This window comes from Poecilia formosa, unplaced genomic scaffold, assembly GCF_000485575.1.
Source record: "Poecilia formosa unplaced genomic scaffold, Poecilia_formosa-5.1.2 Scaffold71, whole genome shotgun sequence".
Taxonomy (NCBI): domain Eukaryota; kingdom Metazoa; phylum Chordata; class Actinopteri; order Cyprinodontiformes; family Poeciliidae; genus Poecilia; species Poecilia formosa.
The window spans coordinates 2524153-2546697 of NW_006800010.1; the positions used below are offsets into that span (position 1 = coordinate 2524153).

At 37.9% G+C, this 22545-nt stretch overlaps 2 protein-coding genes and 1 long non-coding RNA gene across 6 annotated transcripts in view; 2 read left to right on the top strand and 1 right to left on the bottom strand.

Annotated features, from left to right (window-relative positions):
- mettl4 (methyltransferase 4, N6-adenosine) lies at positions 1–7991 on the bottom strand. 3 transcript variants are annotated; one of them, XM_016673204.1, is made up of 8 exons: positions 7925–7991; positions 5835–5993; positions 5183–5540; positions 4949–5018; positions 4436–4610; positions 4253–4356; positions 3169–3260; positions 1–321 (listed from the first exon to the last, which is right to left on the bottom strand). In XM_016673204.1, exons 2-8 carry the CDS (start codon positions 5835–5837, stop codon positions 140–142), a joined length of 984 nt encoding a protein of 327 aa, XP_016528690.1. In that variant the 5' UTR covers positions 5838–5993; positions 7925–7991; the 3' UTR covers positions 1–139. The 3 variants fall into 3 exon arrangements, with proteins under 3 accessions (XP_016528690.1, XP_007555737.1, XP_016528689.1); XM_007555675.2 differs by lacking the exon at positions 7925–7991 and adding an exon at positions 6144–6546 and having other exon boundaries at positions 5928–5993; XM_016673203.1 differs by lacking the exon at positions 7925–7991 and adding an exon at positions 6144–6177.
- Positions 328–2817, top strand: LOC107836644 (uncharacterized). The gene is made up of 2 exons (XR_001662590.1): positions 328–1127; positions 1877–2817. It is a non-coding gene; the product is annotated as an uncharacterized LOC107836644 (long non-coding RNA).
- smchd1 (structural maintenance of chromosomes flexible hinge domain containing 1) overlaps positions 7236–22545 on the top strand; it is a 22547-nt gene continuing 7237 nt past the window's right edge. The window contains exons 1-28 of one of the 2 annotated variants that reach the window (XM_007555684.2): positions 7236–7640; positions 9251–9326; positions 9436–9591; positions 9702–9784; positions 9887–10011; positions 10123–10237; positions 11417–11536; positions 11611–11774; positions 11879–11972; positions 13173–13386; positions 13465–13585; positions 15030–15210; positions 15685–15888; positions 17147–17260; positions 17886–17995; positions 18264–18346; positions 18484–18600; positions 18750–18836; positions 18920–19051; positions 19142–19286; positions 19385–19487; positions 19582–19654; positions 19921–20060; positions 20492–20620; positions 20707–20931; positions 21060–21202; positions 21480–21565; positions 21657–21775. In XM_007555684.2, coding sequence (XP_007555746.1) covers positions 7539–7640; positions 9251–9326; positions 9436–9591; positions 9702–9784; positions 9887–10011; positions 10123–10237; positions 11417–11536; positions 11611–11774; positions 11879–11972; positions 13173–13386; positions 13465–13585; positions 15030–15210; positions 15685–15888; positions 17147–17260; positions 17886–17995; positions 18264–18346; positions 18484–18600; positions 18750–18836; positions 18920–19051; positions 19142–19286; positions 19385–19487; positions 19582–19654; positions 19921–20060; positions 20492–20620; positions 20707–20931; positions 21060–21202; positions 21480–21565; positions 21657–21775 — 3561 coding nt within the window. In that variant the 5' untranslated portion in view covers positions 7236–7538. The remainder of the gene's footprint in view (positions 7641–9250; positions 9327–9435; positions 9592–9701; positions 9785–9886; positions 10012–10122; positions 10238–11416; positions 11537–11610; positions 11775–11878; positions 11973–13172; positions 13387–13464; positions 13586–15029; positions 15211–15684; positions 15889–17146; positions 17261–17885; positions 17996–18263; positions 18347–18483; positions 18601–18749; positions 18837–18919; positions 19052–19141; positions 19287–19384; positions 19488–19581; positions 19655–19920; positions 20061–20491; positions 20621–20706; positions 20932–21059; positions 21203–21479; positions 21566–21656; positions 21776–22545) is intronic. The other variant, XM_016673202.1, reaches the window with a different exon arrangement.

Sequence of the window (22545 nt, forward strand, 5' to 3'; positions counted from 1 at the left end):
TGCAGGAGCAGCAAAATCTTTATTAAAAACAAAGTTAAAGGAAAAAAAACAGCCAACAGGTGTTGAACTTCGGACATTTGCTCAATTGCTAGGGAGGCTGGACGCAGTAAGACAGTAACTTTTCTCAGAATATCTGCAGTCATGTTTCTGCAGCATCTTCTGTGGCCTCGGCTTTAGAGGTATCTGCAGGTTCCAGGTCGAAGTAGCTGATGTGCTGAAATTTCAGCACCTCGTTTCCCCAGCTGGTCCACCCGGGCTGAAGACTCCGCGCAAACAGCTCCAGACACTTGGCTTCAGCTCCAACATACAACTTCAACACCTCTGTGAAAAATTAAGACAAAGAAACAACGATACCGTGATTGTTAACACACAATGTGCGGCCAAGCACACAACGGCTCATCTTCCTTGCATTTCAATAACGTAAGATGATACACTGCCTTGTGTTAGCTCCAGGTACACCTTTTCCTGTATAATGTAGAGTACAGTGGTGCTGAGAATTAAACAAAAAGCATCCTTAAAATAGGATTTTTATGCAAAACACACTGCGCAGAATAATCAAATCTGGGTTTCCCCATCGCTCCCCTGCATGGATCTTTTGTATAAAAGCTCTTCACTTGTTACTTTGTAATAGGCTGAAGACAGAGGTGGCAGCTGCAGAACTCCTTCACATTGCTGAACAGTTTTTTCCTCCCTGTGAGGAGTCTGCCTGTGACCTTGGCTTTATAAGTGCTCATATTCCAGGAGAGGAACACCTGACAGATACGTTTCACTTTCCCTGCTCTCTGCTACTCTGACACTGCCTCAGCCGACACTCTGGGAGTTAATGAGCTCAAAAGTCTGCTCCCAAAACCCATCCAACCTACATGTGCTGAATAACCTTACCTCTTTTCCCCTCTCTGTGTCCGTCACAGAGACAAAGCCCCGGTGTGGAAAGGCCAGACATGCAGCTCAGTGACTAACTCGTCCTTAACTCATGACTCAGCTCTCAAGTTGAAAAGAGAGAAAAAGTTTCACCATGATAAATCTTGAAATGGAACGGCACGTCTGGGTGAAAACACAAGCGAAAAGGGAAAAGAAAGAGGTCTTTTCTTTCTGATCAAGTTACAAAGTCTTAGTTAATCCAGTTTGTGGAGATTTTTTTTCTCTCTCGCTTCAAGATGAAGTAAAATATACTTATTTTTAAAGTTGTGGAACATGATTAAAATCTAAATATCTCTGAATAAAATACAATAATTAACATTAAAGTGTGCTCTTTTGGGCCCTCCTCCTGTACGTCCTCTTGATCTAACTCTCATTGAAAATGTTTTTGGATGGACGGCAGAGGTTTGCAAAAATGCTGCATTTTGTGAATCCATCTTCATGGAGCATCGTCCTCACCAGCCTACTGGAAACACTTCAAAATATTTATTTACAGGACCAGGGGGGACTACTTTTTTCTTTTTTTTTTTCTTTTTTTTGACACATGAACTCTGTTTTCTGTGTTTTCTGGGATGTGATCTCAAAAGCTTTGAACATCGTGTTTCAGTTTATATGACACTTTTCTCCATTCTCATTGTTTGGTCTCTTGCCTTCATTTCTTATTTATGCATGTTTTTCGTTGAGTTTATCATTAAAACCAGCTAAATTTAGTTATGTTAACCTTACACTGGAAGACCTTTTCTTAAAAAAAAAATCCATCCTTTAATTTGACTATATTTATTTATTGGAGGAAAATCATATAAAATAAATGTGAATTTTAAACAAATTCATAGAAAATGACTTACAGTTTCCTTGGGGTATCACATCACGTAGACCCGTTTTAAAACAGGAAAGATAGGAGCACATGACACTTAACCCATAACTGTGCCTCAGAGCAATCATTAGAGTTAAAAAACAGCTGGAAATACAAGACAAGTTTATTTTGCTTTCATGCTCAGTGAGGATGCTGTCATCAATGACTGTGCCAGAGGGGATTTTGTTGAAATCAATTATTTCTTAATACATTTTTTTCTCCATAGATGAATAAGTGCAAATTAAAGGTTTGGCTTTTCTACATTTTTTGTGTGATTTTATGGCTCTACAATAAACATTAGGGATTTTTATATATTTACCAGAAAAAATGAGCAGATCAGAAAGGATTTAAACATCAAAATTGTGCTTAATTATTTTTTTTTTCTTATATCTTAATTGAACTCTTTAATTTATAGGAATCATTCTTCTGTCATAACACTAAAAGATCTGAGACACACCCACAACCAGCAGAGCCTTCTTGCAACAAAATGCATAAAATAAAGGAAAAATCCCCCAAAATAAAAAAAAAAAATAATAATAAAAAAACTGCTTTCAGTTTCCAGCGCTGCTTAAGCTTCACTGGATATCATTTTTTCTTCATTGCCTAACGAAAAGCTTCCAGGTCAGCAACAGCGGATCAACTGGAACAAACAAACCAGTTGTGAATGAAACCTGCTGAGACCCACTGACACAAACAAAGACTCACACATGGAAACCGAGCACAATCTTTCTCCTAATCTGTTGAATCTCTATGGTGTCCCAAGCTCCATGGAGGCATCATTATGATTTAAATCAATGTATTTTAATAATCTCCCTCTAGCTCTATGGGAGGGGAGCTTTTCTGTGCTGCTGAAAGGGCACTAGCAAACAGCAGCCATGTTTCACCCGCCATACTGCACCATAAACTGCGTTCCCCCGAGAGGGAATGAGCTGACGTCAAGCCTTCCTTATTCTCGGTTCCTGCATATGCATTCCCAAGCTCTTACACCCAGCAGCAAGGTGCGTACTGGAGGTGGAGCAATCGAGACAAAGCTAACGTGTGTGATGTAAAAGTTTGCTTTTTGACAAGTCACGGTTTCCATTATCTGTAAATATAAAATATGCAGACAACTAGTATATTGTCTTCTCTGGTCTACAATGATAACATTCAAAAAGAAGCTCAAGTTTTGACTATATTTAGTCTATGTATGGTTCTATTTAATGAGTTTTGTTTCCATAAAGAGGTGCTTCCCTGGTCCATAATTTCTCATGTAGGTTCTGTCCTTATTAATAAAATACAAACAGCACCGGAGTTGGAGCGAGTGGCGTGAAGGGAAGTCGTCCTGCATTTAGATTTTATCGATGCTGCAGCGTTGCCCTCTAGTGGCGCAGAAAAAACACCACACTTTAAGGACTTACCTGACAGTGATGGCTTCTGGGAGTGCAAGGCCGAGGGGACGCTCACAATCAAACGTTTATCTTCAACTGGAACATTTGCAGTTTGTAAAGGGCTGAAACAAAAAACATAAGTACTTTGAGTATCACCAGGATTTACCTCATCTAAAAATTTTAATTTGAAAACACAAAAGATGACTTGCAAAAGCCCAGCATTTCTTCCCCTTTTGAATCTCTGAATGCATAATCCTCATAGTGGCTTGTATTATGCTACAAATACAACACCATGAACATGTGTTACGTTAACAGGTGTTATGCTTATCTGTGGAATAACTTTTTCTGCTTGTGCTGTGGAAATTTCATTTATTGAAGAATGAGAATCTGCTTCAATAATAAGAGAAAGATTCATCTTTGCCTTTAAGTTTCTTTATTCGAAGCCAAAAGCGTTCGAAGACCCGTCTCACTGAGCGCAGTCAGGAGAAGAGCCCTGAACGACACACGTCACATCGTTATATAGTCACAGCAAGGAAAAGACCCACCCAAGATCTGATCTTATCTCAATTGCCAGATGGACCACAGAGACAATCGTTACTCCCACCTCATAAACCGTCCCTCACCTCTTGGAGGGGATGATTTTATGGCATGAAAGAGCCGATAAGGATTTCAGGAGAAACTTCTAATTCTTCTTTGTCAGTTAGTCATGGCTGCAGGTCAAACAAGGGTACAAACTACATTCCACACATGACAGTCCTTTAAGACAATTACCAGATCAAGCATTTTCTATTACACTTGCCATGCTGAAGGTCAACTGCCGAAGCTGGTTTTTGCAGCAGCAAGGCATAAAGATAAAGAAACGTCGGTTCTCATGGTAACTTGTCTGTCTGTCTTGCAAATAGTTTGCACTTCTCTTGTCCTTGAATATAAAATACTTGTACTGACTTTGTGTGTCTCCTTACACTGTGGCTTTGTTCTCATCTTGTATAAGCTTTTCTAATTACAATGAAAAGTGGCTCTAAAACCCAAGAGGGTGGAATATAAATGTTGGACACACTTTTCAGATTTGGATTTGCGCCAAAAATGCAGGGTACCGTATGAAGGTCAGTCGCACCTCGTGTGGTCATTGGCAGGACGGTACCGACCCAGCACCAGCACTTCATACGGCTTCTTGTGTGGTGAATCTAGAGGAAACACAAACTCCCCCGATGTGGTGACCTGAAGGACGGAAGGTTAGTTAGGATACCCTCCATCTGTGAAACTTACCATAAATCATTTAGCTCTAGAGGTAAACTACCTTGACCCAGAACCATTCAGCGACAACTTCTACACCCCAGTGTGGGTACAGCTCGTCACGGACAAATCGGAGGTGGCTGGGCCTGTTCGTTACCCAGGTGACCACCAAGCAGCCTGGAGATCCCAGGAGGGGGACGGGAAGGCGTTTCAGCTGGGATGAAGGCAAAGAGCTGTATCTTCATGGAGAAAATTTATGAGGTCAAACTCAATCAACATGAGATATATATATATATATATATATATATATATATATATATATATATATAAATATATTGTTATATACCCCTGTACACAGGATCAAAAACTAGTTATATGCTTTATGCAAGTAATATGGATTTGCTTGGTGAACATCTAAATGTGTATGTAAATGGACACTGCTTGTTTACAGACAGGGATAGTCAGGAGTAAGCATTATGTTGCTCCTACTCCTCACTTTTGAACTTCTTCTCATTTGTCTAAGCATTTCTAATTGTCCGCCACTATGCCTTGATGAAACGTGTGAAAGTCAAATAACCTGCGACTTCTTTTCACAGACTTGTTTTCCCACGGTGGATCGATGACGATGACGTCAAATCTCCTCCCACCTATTTGGGAGAGAAAGTAGCACAAAAGTGTAATATTGTTACAGGCAGAGTTTCTGATAGAATTAAACATTACGCTGGGAAGAAAATAAAAATTGCTTTCCTAAAACCATTTTAGTGACTAACAGGTCCAGATTTCACTCCTTTTTTGTTTTCATTACACTCACATTGTACCAGTGGTTGTATTCTTGTGAAATCAGAAAGGAGGAATGCAGTGTCATGAGGTATTATATACTCCTCTCCCATCAGTGGAACCACTGCTGCCCAGGCCTCGCTGTTCTCCGTCACCTGGGAGAACAGGTCGACATGTGAAGCAACACCTTCCTCTGTCAGAAGTGACTGTGTCCACTCCTGCTCTTCATCGGCCACCAGAGGGAGCTCTTTAGCCATCTCGCAGAGTGCTGCCAGTCTGCAGTCCTGGGAGGGAAGAGGATCTTTGGATGTTTCTGTCTCTCCACTCAGGTATCCAAGTGACTGGGCAGAGTCCACTAAGGACTTGGTTCCCTCCAGAATAATGCTCCTGATCTGTTACCACAGATATATAGACATATCATGTTTTCTGAATAACAGACACATTTTTAACATAATTCTATTAGCTGCTGCATCCTATCAGACTCTTGTAAAAGACTCTAAATTCAAAAACAATTATTATGCTGTTACAATTATCTATGAAGAAACTGAGTGAAGAAACTTAATCACTAATGTCATTAAAAACACAGCACCTTGCAAATAAACTTGTTCTTCATATGTTTTGGGAATTTTAGTAGTAGTCCATAACATTTGAACTGTATGTAGAGGATAAATGATATATAAAAATACCATCCTGAAGACCAAGGAATGCGTCAACAAGTTAAGAAGCTTCGAGAAGTTTTGCAGAGCCCTGGACTTGATAGTCAGTCAAAATGTATTCACCTTTTCATGGAAAGCCTTTGCATCAATTTCTCCTTGGTTGAGCTCACCGTGTTTTCGTTTCCGCTTCTGAAATCAAAAACATTTGATTAAATACTGACAACAGAACTACTTATCATTTTTAAAACACGCATATTAAATGGCATCAACCCAAGAACAAGTCTCAACACATTTTTGTTTACACTCAGAGAGGTATAGCCTGCAGCTTAAACAGTCTACCTTTGCGCATTTCTCTGTTTTCTGCGTCATAACAGTGTGTCCTCCATCAACTCTCCCACTCATGTCGTAATGACTCTTTAATATGTCAAAGCACTGTCTTTTAAAATTGCACTTGACATGTGACTTGTGATGCCCTGTCCATGTGATGCACCTCGCATAGCCTCGGTCAATGAGCGACTGGGAGTCCAAAACCCAGCCTGAGTTACTCTGAAGCACCACCGACATCACGAAGCTCTGGAAGGCTCACCCCGGGGCGAACCGTTAAAGAACTAGTGGTTTGCTTGTTTAGTCTTGTGGTGCCACGCCTTGTCAATATCAGAGATGTGTGTGGAAAATCAGATTTCTCCGTAAACGATACTGAAAGGGAAGCGTAAGAACGTAATCCGCTCCGAACAGGAAGTGAATCGTGTTGACGACATATGTGTTGGTGGTAACTGAATCGACTCAATGTGCCGGCTCTTTCAAATGAACGAAGAAATGTAACTTCAACCCCAATTCCGATTAAATTGGGAGGTTGTGAAAAACATAAATAAAAACAGATATGCACAACACTGCATATGGACCTGAATGACCAACACATCTCAAACTGTATATCGAGGAACAAGGTCATTGAATGGTTTGTACACACGTAGGTCTTTTTAATGTGATTCTCCTTTTAACAGTTAACCAATGGAGAGTTTGGAGAACAAACGTTATATTTTTGTGATTTGTTTCTCAGTAGCTGTGAGACAAATCCCATGAATTTTGTGCAGCTTTCCTTCTCCATTCAGTGCAAAAATATTTCCCACCAAATTCATTTACATTCATTTAAAATATCTGTATATAACAGGGAAATGGAGGTGAAGTCAAGTTCTTATTTGTGCGTGAATTGGCCAATAAAGTTGATTCTGATTCTAATGGGATTCTAGGCATTGCAGTTTCTGAAAGACTGCTAAAATAGTCCAACTTACTTGTGAAGAGTCATTCTATGAGGAGAAACTTTAAACTTTTTTATATTCGTTAAATGAAAAAAGGTTCACTTGTTAGGAGGGCACAATTAGAAGCCGAAAGAGCCCAATCTTTTCTGTGAGCGAAACTAAACGAACAGGATCCGGAAAAATAGCCGGAAGACCCACCTGGCGCTCGAGCACAATAACGCTTTTTCTCTCCGTACTCTCTTAGCAACAAATATCACGCACGAGCGAAATTTATGCTTTTCATACTGTCTGGCAAGGAATATCCGAAGCAACTTAGCATTACAACGAGAAGACACAGAAGACGGTTTGTTTAACGTAGGAACATGTTGCAAGGAGCTTCGAAACGTTTTCTGCAGCAAAGTTGTCGATAATCTCGGAGAAAGTTTAACGGAGTGCACCGTTCCTCTCCTCTGGGCTGCTGCAGGAAGAACTGAGCAATATGATTAATGTGTACAACTATCTACCCAACTACCAACAGGGGTTGAAGAAAACTCTGAAATTCGGTTTGGAACTAGCCGACTTTCTGGTACTTGTATACAGGGTAAGTTTTTGCTTCTCTGCTCTGTTTTGGGGTTGTATGAAGGGTCACTGAAGCCTCCAAAAGCAGTTTCGTTTGTTCTTAGCATCTATTTTTAAGACACGTTTTTAAGTTTCTGTAGGTTTAAAGGAATGGCTACATATCACCCTATAAGGCAGAATTGACTTAAAATATAATAATATAAAGGAATAATATAAAGGAAAATATTTAATTTTAAAAAGTGGTATTTGGGAAAACTTCAAATATCTTTGAAAAACCTAAAAGGAAAAGTGTCTCAAATTATCTACCTTCTATGCTATTTCAGACAAGAATTAATTAGACTTTCTGGTTTTGAAACATTTCTTAAATTCGTAGGCGGAAATGTTAATTTCCATCTTGCTGCTGTTTGCTTAGGAGTAAAAGAGCAGTTGTGGAATTTGGTCATGTGACGGTGATGTATGGTGTTTGAACTCCTCCCCAACAATCTCAGTTTCGCCCCAGGACATTCTCATAGGGATGCTTTGTCTGCTGCTAGTGGTCAGAGGCTGCTGCAGGACAGCTGTGGTTACAATGTTGCTTACCACTATGAGCGTGTGAATGACTGAAAGTAGTGGAAAGTGCTTTGGAGTCCTCTGACTTGATAAAGTGCTATGCAAATGCTATTTTTATATTGCAATATACTTATGTTTATTGGACTGATTTTGATTTTGGTTATCAATTAAAAAGTCATTATTTAGACATATTTTATTAAAACTGGGCTCCACAGTGGTAGCTGTTGCCTTGCAGCATATAGGTCCTGGACCTGGGATCTTGTTCTATATCCTCCCACAGTCCAACAACATAACTTTTAGTTCCGTCTCTGTAGTGCCCCGCCTCTCGCCTGTTGACTGCTGGAGATAGGCACCGGCCTCCCTGTAAATCTGCAAGAATGAGCATGTTAGATAAGGATTTTACAAAAAAACGAAACTTGGCCATATAATTGTCACTGTAGCCTGACTAAAAAAGATATGAAAAAAAAGGAAATAAAAATCTCTGGTTAATCAAAGCATAGTCAATAGATTAGCCCTGCACTGTGCTGATGCTAAAGGACTGAGCTTTTCATATGTTGATGTTAGAAGTAGTTTTTTTAGCTGCAGATGCATCATTTGCTACAAATGATAAACCATACACTACTGGAGGAATGCTATTTTTATTGCATTTTAGGCATTACAATGTTCTTTTTAAAAAGAAAAAAAGTTTGTATCTTTTAATGTGTAGCATTCTATAAAAAGGCTTAAGTGGTGAAATGAAAAATCTGCTGAATGTGCAATATTTTAAAGCTGATTAATCATCAGTATAATTGATTACTAACATGATAGTTACTTGGAGTCAAAAATGGGATTATTGTGCAAAACTATTTATTAAATCTGTATTAAACTGAACACATGTATGTAATAATGTTTTTCATCTGGAATTGTATCACGCATTAGAAAATCTATGGTAGCACATTTTTCCTAAATGTATTGATGTTCCCTGTGTTTTCCTTGTTTATAACTCACTTATTTTGTTTGTAAAAGGTGATGAACAGATGTTTGTTGGTTAGAAATAACTGCATGTTTCATTTTAAATAAAGCTGTTTTTTTGTTTTCCCACAGGAATTCGGTCTTGCTCCATGGCAAAAAATTTGTTTGGTAACAACAGACAGAACAGTTGTTGATCATGACAAATTTAGTGAGTAAATCCTTGCTGAAAAGTGAAGAGACTTATGAACATGATGCAAAAAAAAAAATGTTTGCATCGTGATCTTAAAATCATAAATTGTATCTTTGTCTCCTTGTAGAGGAGCTTCAGGATAACAGCACCCTCTACTTGTTGCAAAGCAAGGACCAAGACCTTCAAGTGGCAGCTGAGGAGGCCATCAACTTTGTTCCTCATTACAACACGCTAATCGAGAGCGGAACATTTGAGTACTTTGCCGAGGGCCAAAAATCACTGCGTGAGTTTGTGTGTTGTAAATGGGTCGCCAGAAATTATAATAACTTGATCATAACCTTCCTCATTTCTGTGTTTGTTGGTTTTTTATGTTGATGGATTCTATTCCTCCAGCCTGCTCTCTCGCTGAGCTGGTGGACAACTCTCTTTCGGCTACAGCTAAGAACACAGGAGTCAGGACGATAGAGATCCGGCTGGTTGGTTTTTTATATGCAGACTTGATTTAACCTTAAATTTTGTGTTCAATTTTGTTATAAAGTTAGGACTGGATTGAATTAACGTGTGTGTGTTTTTGCCAGCTTTTTGACAAAACTTTTGCTGTCGTTGTGTTGGACAATGGATGCGGGATGACCTCCAAGCAGCTCAATAACTGGGCTGTTTACAGACTCTCTAAGTTCACAAGGGAAAACAGCACATTTGAAAGGTTTGTTGCAGACTTGCCAGTGAATGTGTCCACTTCAATAGCTTTTTGTATAAAAACATAGTTCTGTCACATTACCTGATTTGTTTCTTGGAAATCTTTTTGGGAATCCAGTGAAAGAGAGGGTTACACTCGTCCTGAACCTGTACGTCGCAGTCTCAACAGCGATATATCCTACTTTGGAGTTGGGGGTAAACAAGCAGCATTCCACATTGGAAACTCAGTCAGAGTGAGTGTGTTTCTGAGACCATTTAAAATGTGTTGTTTTGTTACAAAGATTATTGTTGGACATGAATAAGCCTTAATTTTAAACCTTTTTAAAAACACAGTCAGTCTGAATGGGAGAACAGAATTAAGCAGAAAAGTGCTCTGTGGGTGAAAATTACAGACCGTGATTCAGTACCTCTTCTCCCACTTTTAGCAGAAGTTTTCTGTGTATCTTTATCAGTCTTCCTCATAGCTAAGTTTCCCTCGAAAAGAGATTTTATAAAATAATATTTTAAAACCCTGGCAATGAATAATTACACAAGTTTCCACAAGCGGAGGTAAAAAGCAACAGACATTGTTTCTCATAAATACGCACCCATTCTAACACACACCATACTTATAAAACTGTCTGTACATGAGATTTCACAGATCAGTATGAAAAAGGTAACAAAATCCCTTGTCGCATGTCTGGTCTGGTCACAGGTGACCCGGACCTTTTGTAGTGTGCAGCCTCAATAACGGGCAGGTATTGCAATACCAAAAACAAATTCCCCAGAGATCTGGTGGAACAATTCTTTTGATCCTTAGTGTCCCGTCCAGCTCTTAATGGACCCGCTCGTTGGCAAGGAAGCTGAGAGGAAAAATGACTAAAACTTCACCTTTAAATAAATGAATAAAAAAAAGCAACATTCTAATCTGAATATGATCTCAGACTTGGATTTGGTTCTGGTGCAGAAGCAAAACCACTTCCAAACCACTTCTATGTGATTTCCTCCTGCTGATGCAAAGTGGGATGAGGAAACCCCTTGTCCAGAGAGCGTTGCTGACTTATGATGATTTCAATGGGAGAAATGTTCCCTGATTAGAAAAATTTGGCTGATCTGACTCCTTTGATCTGGTCTCCATTGGGGCAGCAGAGTACTGGTTGAGCATATAAGTCAATAGCAAAACTACGATGCATTTAATTAAGCACAAGTGGGTGACTATAATTTAAGTTCAATCATTTAATTTCATTGTTAATATGTAGTTACTGTGGCCAATGTAGTTTTAGTATCTTTTAAAGAGGGACAAGGTAAAAACCGCCATTGAGCAAAAGTAACACAATTTCCAAATAAATGTTTTTGAATTTTTTTTTAAATGTAAAGAGAAAAAAAAAATTAAGGTTTCCTTATAATGAACCATAGCATTTTGTAACTATCAGATGATCACCAAACCAAGAAACTCTCCAGATGTTCATGAGCTGGTTCTATCAAAGGACGAGTTTGAGAAAAAAGAGAAGAACAAAGAGGATGTTTACAAAGGGACCATCTTAAACAGGAAGGTGAGAGATTTTAATGAAAGTGTTTGGTGAATTCACTGATAAGCTGCACATCTCATTTTACCCTCTCGCGGCAGCCTGGTGACTTCTCGCACATAACACACGAGGAGAGCTACCTTCAAGACATCATCAAGGAGGAAACCAGGAAGGAAAGCTTCACTGCTGTTGTCATAACAGGAGTCTGTCATGATCACATCAAATATCTAAAAGATGATTTTCATGAGTGGACCAGACGGCTAGCGTGAGTTTGCTCACTCATATAGAGTATGAAACACTATTAAAGCACTATTATGTCCCATGTCATAAGCTTGGGACATAATAGTGCTTTTTTATATTTTTTTCCAGGCACATTTATCATTATTACATTCATGGAGTTGACGGAAACCACAAAACGGACCAGTCTCAAAAATCAGACGTCAGTCCAAAAATTGATATTCTGGTGAGTTTGGTTGACTATTACTGTAATTGTTTTTTTGGTTGTTGTTGTTTTAGGTCTTGTATTGTGCATCCAAACATTTTTTATTTTTTACCACTGATCACATTTTTCACTTTTAATTATTTCATAATGCATTAAATTAAGTCACAGGCTTTGTTCAATATTTTTTAATAAGCGGAGAGCCACAGGGCTCCATTTCTGTCCTCTTCTTTTTTTCAAACCTCAGGTTTGCCTTGAAAAATCTGTCATTTGAGTATTTTTCTCATTCCTCCCTACAGATCCTGTCAACCTCAGTAAGGTTGGATAAACAACCATTTTTAAAAAAAAATTTAAGTGTTTAATTGTATTTGTTTATTTTTTGTGTGAAGACAGAGCTATGTATAAGAGAAAGCTGTAAGAAAAAATTTAAAAATAACAGTGCTAGAGAGGTTTAGACTGGGATGAGAGAGATCACAGGACTGAAGAGGAAGGCTAACGGCCCTGCTGGGGGGAATCTCAAATGGGCTAACGAGTTGAACCAGTTTTTTAACCGGTTTGACAGAGGTGGGGCATACCAGCCCCACTTAGGAATGGAAATGGACTGAATGGACTGAAGTTATATTGCGCTTTATCCAATCATTTTTGACCACTCAAAGCGCTTTACACTAGAGTCACATTCACCCATTCGCACTCACAAACGCTCACACATTTATACACCGATACACAGATCGGTAGGAGTGGATGATGCAATTAAATACCTGCTGCAGAGGGCATATTCTTCTTTTGACAGACCTGACACCACTGTCCGCATCCTTTTCTTTGACTTTTGATCAGCCTAAAACACCATTCAGACAGAATTACAATGCAAGAAGCTGGCTAAAATTGACATGGATGCATCACTCATCACCTGGATCATCAATTATCTGACAGCCAAACCTCAGTATGTGAGATTACAGAGCTGCAAATCAGACCGTCTAATCTGTAACATCGGAGCTCCCCAGGGAACTGTGCTGTCTCCGTTTATATTCACCACCTACACTGCGGACTTTAAGTACTGTTCCCAACTGTGCCATCTGCAAAAGTACTCAGATGACACGGCTATCGTGGGGTGTGTGAAAGGGGGACAGGAGGTGGAGTACGGGACATTGGTGGATAATTTTGTGACTTGGTTCAGAGAGAACCAACTCCTGCTTTCAGATTTTTTTTTATTATTGTTTTCGGCAGGTAACTTTGCGGGAGAAACCTCCTAAAGGTTTACGTCAGAAGAATCTGAGAGAAGTGCAGGATGACTTGCAGACCCTGTACATAAACTCAGCTGTAGACACATTTGAGTTCAAGGCCACCACTTCCGACGGCGGCTCCTTGGACGGAATCCTGAGATATCATCCATTTCTTTACGACAAGGAGACCTACCCCAAAGATCCCAGTGCTCCTCAAGGTATTCAGATCTCATGCAGCTTAGGAAAAAATTTCTCACAACTTGATCTGTGAAGTGGATGTGCTTCTGTGTCTTTAGCAGCTGTTGACGAAGATGATGATGAGAATCAGTCCGGAACCATGAATCAGGCCAGAGGGAAGAGGGACATCTTTGAGTGTTTCTGGAATGGACGACTCATCCCTTACACCACAATTTCCGAGTAAATACATTTGTATTTATTGTATTGTTTATCATTTAATGTTATAAATTTCTTAGTGTGATAAGAATTCAGATTTATTGTTGTCATAGTAAATTCCAAATATTGATGTTTGAAACTCCACAAAAATGTCCATATTGTCAAGATTATTTCTGATAAGTATTAATAAATATTAATACATTTAAAAATGTGATTAAATGCAGTTTAGTGATACAAATGACACTATGTGACTCGTGTCCTAAAGAAAAGTTTTGACGAATGTTTTTCAAGAGCAACATTTGTGTTTGTGAGGCTATAATCATCGTGTCATGCAGCGATGGATAAAAACAAAAATAATACATAGTTTTTATCTTCATTTTTATTTCTATCACAATAATATCACAAAATTTTGATAAAACTTGAAGTCTGTATTGCTCATCTCCTTGGGCAGAAATCCGGGGTGGGGACATATAATACATCCTTCGTATTTAAACAAATAGCAGTATGAAAAGGCAAAATAAACAGAGAACAAAATAAAGCCGCCATTTTCAAAGACGTATAATATAACCTTCGTATTTAAACAAATAGCAATATGAAAAGGCGAAATAAACAGAGAACAAAATAAAGCCGCCATTTTCAAAGACGTATAATATAACCTTTGTATTTAAACAAATAGCAATATGAAAAGGCGAAATAAACAGAGAACAAAATAAAGCCGCCATTTTCAAAGAAAAAAATAAATATAAATTTTTAGGTCCATCCCCGCCATTGTTAGAATAATGGTTTAGTCCAACCTGTTACAGACGTCACAGGCTCCGTCAGAGCCGCTGAAAACCCGCTGAAAACCCTCAAGAAGTAAATACTTACAGCAAAAGACATGCAACACCTTTTATTTACGTTCACTGCTCAATAGGAAGAAATACTTTAACAATAAAAACCTGACTAGCTCATTATTTTATCACTTTGGCTGAATCATGATAAACTGCCACATTATGCCTTGAAGCAGAACAAGCAAAACTGGCTGCATTGCTTTGATAGACTTAAACTTGTAGAAGGTAGCAAATATCTCAATGACATTTAGCTCTCTAACTTCCATTAGTTTATTTTTCTTCTGCCTTTCTTACTGGCATCCATCCCTCCTTCTCTCTCTTGTGAACTTTTGGATTATTATATTTTAAAATAACCATGAAGGACGACATATACAATAGAATGTAGAGCATTGAACTGGATTGAAAAACCTAAAAGCCCACCTGTTTTATGATCCAGTCTTTGCTCATGGCCGCACATGTATAGCCTGAAACATAGAAGTCTGCTTAGCAATCAAACCGTTTACACTGAAATACGTAGCACTATTTGTAGTAGCCCAGAATACCTGCAACTTATTGACTAGAACCACTTTAGACTATCAGTTAATGTTGCTTCTGTGAAAAACAATAAAATGTAAACATTTTTTCTGTCTGTGCTCCAGGTTCGATTGGTGCCGTTGGCCCAATAAAAGTACATTGCCCCTGGAGTGTTTCAGCCGCTTCTCTGGGGTGCTTTTCACCAACGACAAATTCAGAGTCAATGCCAGCAAACAGAAGTTTATGGACTTGGAGCTGAAACTGAGACACAGGGATACCCTCTTCACCCCTGTTTTTAACGTTCAGGTGATGATTCAGTGTTATAAGTCAAGTTTGCATGTAGCACATAGCACATAGCACATTTTAGCAACAAGGAATTTCAAAGTGCTTTCATGAAAAACAATAAACATTCCACTAGAGTGCAAAATAAAGAAAAATAATAAAAACTTCCAATCCAGACAAGAATTAATCTACGTTCACCAAATACTAATCAAATTAACTAAACAAATGGATTTAAATCTTTGATTTAAAGTGTGTGAACAGTTTTGCAGTTTTCTGGATGTTTACTTCAGATTAGTGTAACACAAAAATTTATTCTACTTGTTCGGTTCTGATTCTGAAGATCCAGAGTAGATGACAACTTTAATTTTTGTTCAGTATTCAGAAGTATTTTCAAGTAGGTTCTCTGAGCTACAGGGAAAAAATACAGTAGTGTTTATAGTGAAAAATATAGTGCTTCTCTAATGCTTTTTTTTCTGGTTTTTACTGTGAATTTTACAGAAAGCCTCAAAAAATCGAAGCATCCAGAAAGATTTCATGCAGTGGCTTGAAAAATGTCACAGTCAGTTTGATAAGCAGGTAAAGTTCCTCGGCTATTCAAAGACTGTGACACGAACTGATGTGCCCACTAAGAAGTTGCAGCATCCCTGGGCGGTGTTCTCTGCTATTGAGTTGGATGGCAAAACATACAAAGCAGGGGATCTTGTAAGTGTTTTAACATTAATATTTAATTGTACATATTTCAGTGTAGATATTCAGATGGATATACAAACATTTTTCTCACTCCCTGATGCTATATTAAATACATTTTCTACTCTAGGTGAGTTAGGATTGCCAAAATTGTTTTTATTTCCTAAATGCCAGAAATGGAAGATACAGTTTTACTTTCTCCGATTATTGAAATGTACATACACTAAGATCGAACACACTGCTTCTGTGCTGCGTCATAGGTAATCAAAAGCAAGTCTGGTTCCTCTTTCCCCTTCTTTCCAGAAGCTTTACGGTGCCTCTTTCATAATTTCAAAGAAATATATGCAAGTTTACACGCCACTGGAATTTCAAGCCATCATATTGTCAATTCTGTATTATAAAATCGGTAGAACAAAATGTGTATGTCAGCCCTAGAAACAAACAAACCAAAAAAAGAGCTTGTAAATATTCTGGTAAGAGTGACAGAGGAAATATCTGTCACTCTTACCAGCGACAGCTGAGCCCTGTGAAAGAAGGCCTGTACAGACATGAAATGCGCCAACACCCCATTATAATTTGATTATAATATGCAAAGAAACACAAAACAAAGATCTTTTCTTCTACAGACATGGCTTGTATTTGTATACAGGCGGCAACATCGCGTTGTGAGTGTGTTTTACTAAAGAAAGGACTGGTGCACGTCATAAAATGGATAGCAGAATGGGGAAAGAAGAAAACGTGACACTGCTGAATTAATGCTTTATAACACAAGTCAGGAAGTTGAAGCTCGGACACACATGCGACTTCCAAATGCACCGTGACTCTATCATACCACCAATATAGTTGCAACATTAAAGACAATAGGCTCAATGTTTTTTAGTGGCCATCAGAAAATACCTGCTCTCAGTAGAGAAGTTTGTAGGCAGAGTACTGCAGCCCACAGGCTTTATCACCCATTCTGTCAAGACGAATTTTACAATTTGCAAACTTTTGTGAGAGAAAGATATCTTAACCCTGACTCCTGTTATATAATTTAAAAAGATACTGTAAAAGTTTTAAATATAAGGAAAATTGAAAATAAAATCTTGAAATCATCAATATTTTTTTCATTTAGCAAAGCAAGATAATTTTGATAACACTAACTGACCTAAGAAATGAAAAGTTTTGTCAGATTTATTGTCAGACAGTGATAATAATTTTTTCTTAAATCTATATAAATTCCTGTTTTCCACTGTAGGCTTCTACCTTTAATATTTTTTATGTTTTAACTCAGGTGAAATCTCAGAGAACTCAGCCGATTTATTACGGCAAAGTGAATAAATTTTTCCTGTATGGAGACCATAAAGGAAATGTTTTTGCCACCGGCGGAGAAGTGGAAATCACGCGTGTAAGTAAAATAATGTATGCAGTTTGAAAAAGCTAAATGACAGCTGTGAACTATCTGTCAAACAAAAACAAAGAAATATTTTGTTCAAGTGAAATTTTTGCTTCTTAATTAAGTTGCACTTTTTCAGTTTATAAGCTGGTGTGCATTGGGTACATATGATCTGGACCTTTTACTGTCAAGATGTTCTTCATGCTATTTTTATGTTGTAGAGTTTTGTTACTGACTAAATTAGAACATTTTTAAATTGTGATAAATGATTTGTGAAGAAACTTGCATGTATGCTTTAACCCCTCAAGTTTATTCTCATAAATGCATTTATGTTTTAAATACATTTTAATTTACTGACAAATTTGTGTAAACTGGGCTATTAGTCAATACTGATGTAATTTTTTTTTTTTTTTGCTAAATATTTTATATTTTTTAGCTTTCTTCAATGTGGCGTTAATTTACATGTTTTATGTTAGATTGGGCTAAAATAAATACATGTACGGTATTAGGGAAACCGATAGCTTTACGTTATAATTAAATAAAACCATTCTAACATGATCAAATTTATATCACTTGTTCTTGTTGCTGAAAATGTGCTATATAAATAAAATTACCTTACCTATCACATTTTTCTTAGGTGCCAGAGGCGCTTTATGACGGTTACACCAGGACTATACCCATCTCTAAGATTGACCGGTCTGCTACAATTGAAAGCATTAAGAGAAACATCGAGAGCGACATTGACAAGTAAGTTAATTCTTGTGGAAAGTCAAAATGTTTTACAATTGCTCCTGATTAGTGTAAAAAAATGTATGCAAGAAAATTAAATATTATAAGTCTTATATTATTAAGTATATAATAAATAAATGTTTGCAGAGAAACATGAAATATACTGATTTAATTATACCCAGACTGAACTTTTTATTTGACATTTTTCTTGAATTTTACATTGTACTCTTTTTTTTTCTAAATAAGTAGTCTTGAAATGTGACCGGGATCATCGCTTTGTTTCCAGGTTGCCAGAAAAGCTGTGCGTCACATGGCCTGATGGGAATGCTTTGCCACAACATGCCGTTATTCCTGCTGGGACTCCTTTAGGTAACGTGTTGTTGCTTTCACTTTTTCCCATTGTACTGTGAATTTCTATTGCGCCAACTCATATCAAAATCTTCAACTCAAATATTATTTTCTTTAAGAAATCAAGCTAACAGTCATTCTGTGTTGCATCGTTTCAGGGCCCTTAGCTGTGGAAATTCTTAACAGAAATGACAAATCGATCTCATCCAGGATTCAAACAGGGGTTCAAGGTGGAGGGATAAAACTGAATGTTGGGCTCAAAATATTCCTTCGGGGTAAGATCAGATGTATCATAGTCATATGATTGGTGTTATGTAAGATTTTATGTCAAGCTTATCATTACCTTACTGCATTTCATTTGCATTGCTTGTAAGTTCTTTATTGTTCTGTCTCTTAATGTAGATTTTTCTTATTTTATACATAGGTGCCAAAGAAGTCAAACAACCCAAACAGATTTGTCATTTCAGAGCCCCGTATATACCTGGTCATGGACACTGGTTCAAAAAAATTGGTTTGTTTCTTTTCACATCCTATCCTTCTGAATTTTTCACAACCTAAAAGAATACCAATGAAAAAATGTTTCCTTCAATGCAGGATCCCTGACCAATCTGGGGAATTACACTCTGACTCTACAAGCTGAGGTAAGTGACAACGCCAACAACAAGGCCATAACATCCTATGGCGGCAGACAGCTTCCCAGCTACGAGCACAAGTTCACAGTCAAAGGTAAAGTGACTTTATGTGACCAATATGGAAGTGGTTTCATTTTCTTCCACAATCCTTCAGGCAGACACATTTGTTTTTTTGTCCTTTTAGAGGGAAATGCAGAGAACTTTACTATTGGTCCACTGAACCCATCTCTGCGCATCGGAGTGCCGTTCAGTATTCCCACACAGATGACCGATATTTATGGCCACCCCACAAAACCTCCTCCAAATCTCCGGCCTGTTCTTGAATGCAGGTGAGTCACTCTTAAATGTATTTATATTTACATGATTTCAGACTGCATATTTAGTCTTTGATTTTTTTTAATTTCTTGTTTTATTTGTGCTTGTTCAGTGATTTGGAAGTGAGTTTTGAGACAACGGCCACCAGTGGGAACAGCTTTACCATCAAAGGTGTCAAAGTCATAGGGGAAGTCCAGAATTACCAACAGACCAAGGTAGAAATAATCTCCATTCCTGTTTGATAGAAGACCTAGTGGATGTTTAAAATAAAGTAATACTCAAAAACATTTTTTTTCATTGTTTTTGCAGAGATTCGACCTGAAAGTGACTCTGCCAGGGTTGAAAAACCAAACACAGACTATCAAGATCAGTCCCTTTCCTAGTAAGACTGCTTTTATTTATGAAATAAATCTGTAGCATGCAACTTACAAAATGTTTTTTACATATTTATTGAAAGTGTCGCCATATCATGACAAGATTATATGAAACGGATAACCTGTGAAAAACTGTACATTTAACTATGGACCATGTACATAAATGTATATTATCTGCATACCCATTGTTATTTATAACAATAGTTATACATAACTATAGTATCACACATTTGAATGTTTAATAGTTCTCCCTCTCTTTCTATTTCTGTTTCAGGCAATCCACATTCCCTTCTTGTGAAACCGGAAGTAAAACCAGTGAAAGTGGAGAATGGAAACCCAGCTAGTTTTAATGTTGAAGTTCATGATGAGGCTGGAAACATCACCGCCAACGCCAAACAGATAGTTCGCTGCCAGGTACGAGATTTTGGTGTAAAAATAACAACAATTTGAGAATTACACTACAGGATAAATAACCTACATTAGGGTACATAACCACAGTGGCCATGTTTGTGGGCTAGTTCGCCTCAGTGCTGATCTCTGGCTGCCATTGCTGTTGGAGATATTAATGCTATGCATTGTCCAGGAGGAACTCGAGTTAAAGTTGGGCAGAGATATCAAGTAGAACGCTGCTAACCTGCACCTTTTCATATATACTAAGCCATACTACTTAAAAATATCATTATCCAGTGGCAGCTTAAAGGCCCAAGTTTCTGTCAACATTTCACCAGATAGTTGAATATCCTGAATGTTTTGTGACTAGTGGACATATATCTCTGCATAATTGGGCTGTTATGTGTTTTTTATTTGGTTTGGTTTTGAGAAATAAACTATTACTTTTTTTTTAGATTCCAGGGCTTAAGTTGGCGGTGACAGACTGCAGCAGCTCAGGAACCGGCCAGATTGTGACGGAGCCTATAAACCTGAAAATCATCAATGGAGAGCCACAAATGCTGCAAGCTAAATTTGACATGCCTGTAAGTTAAGAACAAATGTTCCACCATTAAACTCTTGGATTTACAGTCTTACAATTTTCTGTGTTTCTTTATGTTTTGGTTTCTAGAGTCAGAAGCATGTTGTAGCCGTCACAACAGAGCTGAAGGTCATGCCAAGCTGCCGAGTCTCACGGATGGAGCTTTTCTGTGAGGGGGAGGAAAGGCTGGAGCTGAAGAACAAGGAAAAGATACAGTGGCAAGCTGGAGGGGTGCTGGAAAACCTGTTTTTTAAGCTCTATGATGAGTCTGGCAAGGAGGTGGAGGTCACTCCTGAAATAGCCTCCAACATCAAGGTGTGTTTGGGACTCGCCATATAACACGTCATTGCATGTAATGTGTTTCATTTTAGTACACTTTTGCTAATGTGACTTGTTTTCTAATGCTTCTTAAGTTTATTTAATGTGTCTTGTCTGTGTTTAAGGTTAACTGGACAGGAGACATTGATCAGAGAGCTTTGATAATGGGAAGACTGCCGGATGTTCAGGTTCCTACAAAAGTCCAGGAAGAGCGATTCCACCAGGTCTCCTACCGGGACCACAGTGTGTCTTTCAGCTTTACCATTGTGTAAGTTACAAGGGTTTGTGAAACACATGAGGATATAGGAAATCATTTAAATAAATTTAGGTGATATCAGAATTTAAAGTTTCTTGTTATTCTTTACATTTTGTTATATTAAAAATACAAACTTTATCGTGTTTTATTTTAATCTGAGGCTATAAACTGAAAAAAAAAATAAAACATTGTCAATAATTGCAAAGTGAATATAAATGTACATGGTTGTCTGCATTTTTTGGACAAAAGAAGAGATCGGTTTGCATTTTTGTTCATGCATTGTTCAAAGGCCTTGTCCAGATGAACCAGCGCGACTGAAGGCAACTGTTCCTGAGAACACGGTGAAACTCGGGGAATGTGTCACCACACCCATAAGTGAGCTTGCCCATGATCACTCAAAAGAAAAATACATTTTTTAATATTTAGAGTTTTATAAAATGTGGTTCTTAATATTTTGACCATGCAGAGTTGAAGCTTGTGGACCAGTACGACAATGTCACCAATAGCCTGACCTCTGATTGTGTGACTTCAATGGCTGTGGAAGCTGAGGGTCTCGATAAATCCAACATTGCATTCATATGGGAGGTAGGGACACAAATGCACAAATGAATATGAATACACATTGCTTTTAAGGTGACTGTGAATTTAAATACTGCTATCGAACTTATTTAAGTCCATGTTTTATTTGATTATTAATATTTTTTGTGGTGCAGGAGCTCCATCTAACCTGAAAAAATATCCAACAGTTCCTACATCAGATGTCAACATTTTTCTTCCTGATTTTCCAGTTTACGCAAACGTATAAATGTTAAATGTTTTATGCCTAAAATATCAGTTTTCTGATATTAAGTGACTATTAAGTTAGTTTCTGTAAATTGCCCCAAAGAGTAAGTGTGTGTGTATGGTTGTCGGTTCTGAGTATCTCTGTGATGCCTTACGGTGAACTATTGACCTGTGCAGGGTGGGCCCTGCCTCTCCCCCGATGAACACTGGAGATAAGTGTGGTGGCAAACAATTACTAAGTAACCAGAATGAGTTCTGCAAAACATTTATGAGCAATGTTTAATCCTGGATTAAATGTACGTACACATACAGAGGAGGATGTAAGGCCTGACTCTGCTAACTTGTCACACCCATATATACTCATACAGTATCATGAAGCAGCATTAGATTGGTTATTTGGTCTTAGTCACTCCTCTCTTGTTGCAGTTTTTTTTACCCAGAGCTTATCAGAATCTAAACTGTCCTCCTAGACTCTACAACAAAGCCTCCTTTCTAAACTCAGGGTCAAAACGCCAGACCATCTGTGCTGAACTTCAAAAATTTCTTGGTGTACTTAAACTTTGTATCTCTGT

What these genes read in the sequence shown, in the direction of transcription:
- mettl4 (XM_007555675.2), bottom strand. Translation starts at nt 6,368, where the DNA reads ATGTCGGTGGTGCTTCAGAGTAACTCAGGCTGGGTTTTGGACTCCCAG. An exon ending in CTGAATGGTTCTGGGTCAAG is followed by an intron (nt 4,357 to 4,435) that starts GTAGTTTACCTC and finishes TCCGTCCTTCAG; the next exon opens with GTCACCACATCGGGGGAGTT. An exon ending in CCTGCCAATGACCACACGAG is followed by an intron (nt 3,261 to 4,252) that starts GTGCGACTGACC and finishes TTTTTGTTTCAG; the next exon opens with CCCTTTACAAACTGCAAATG.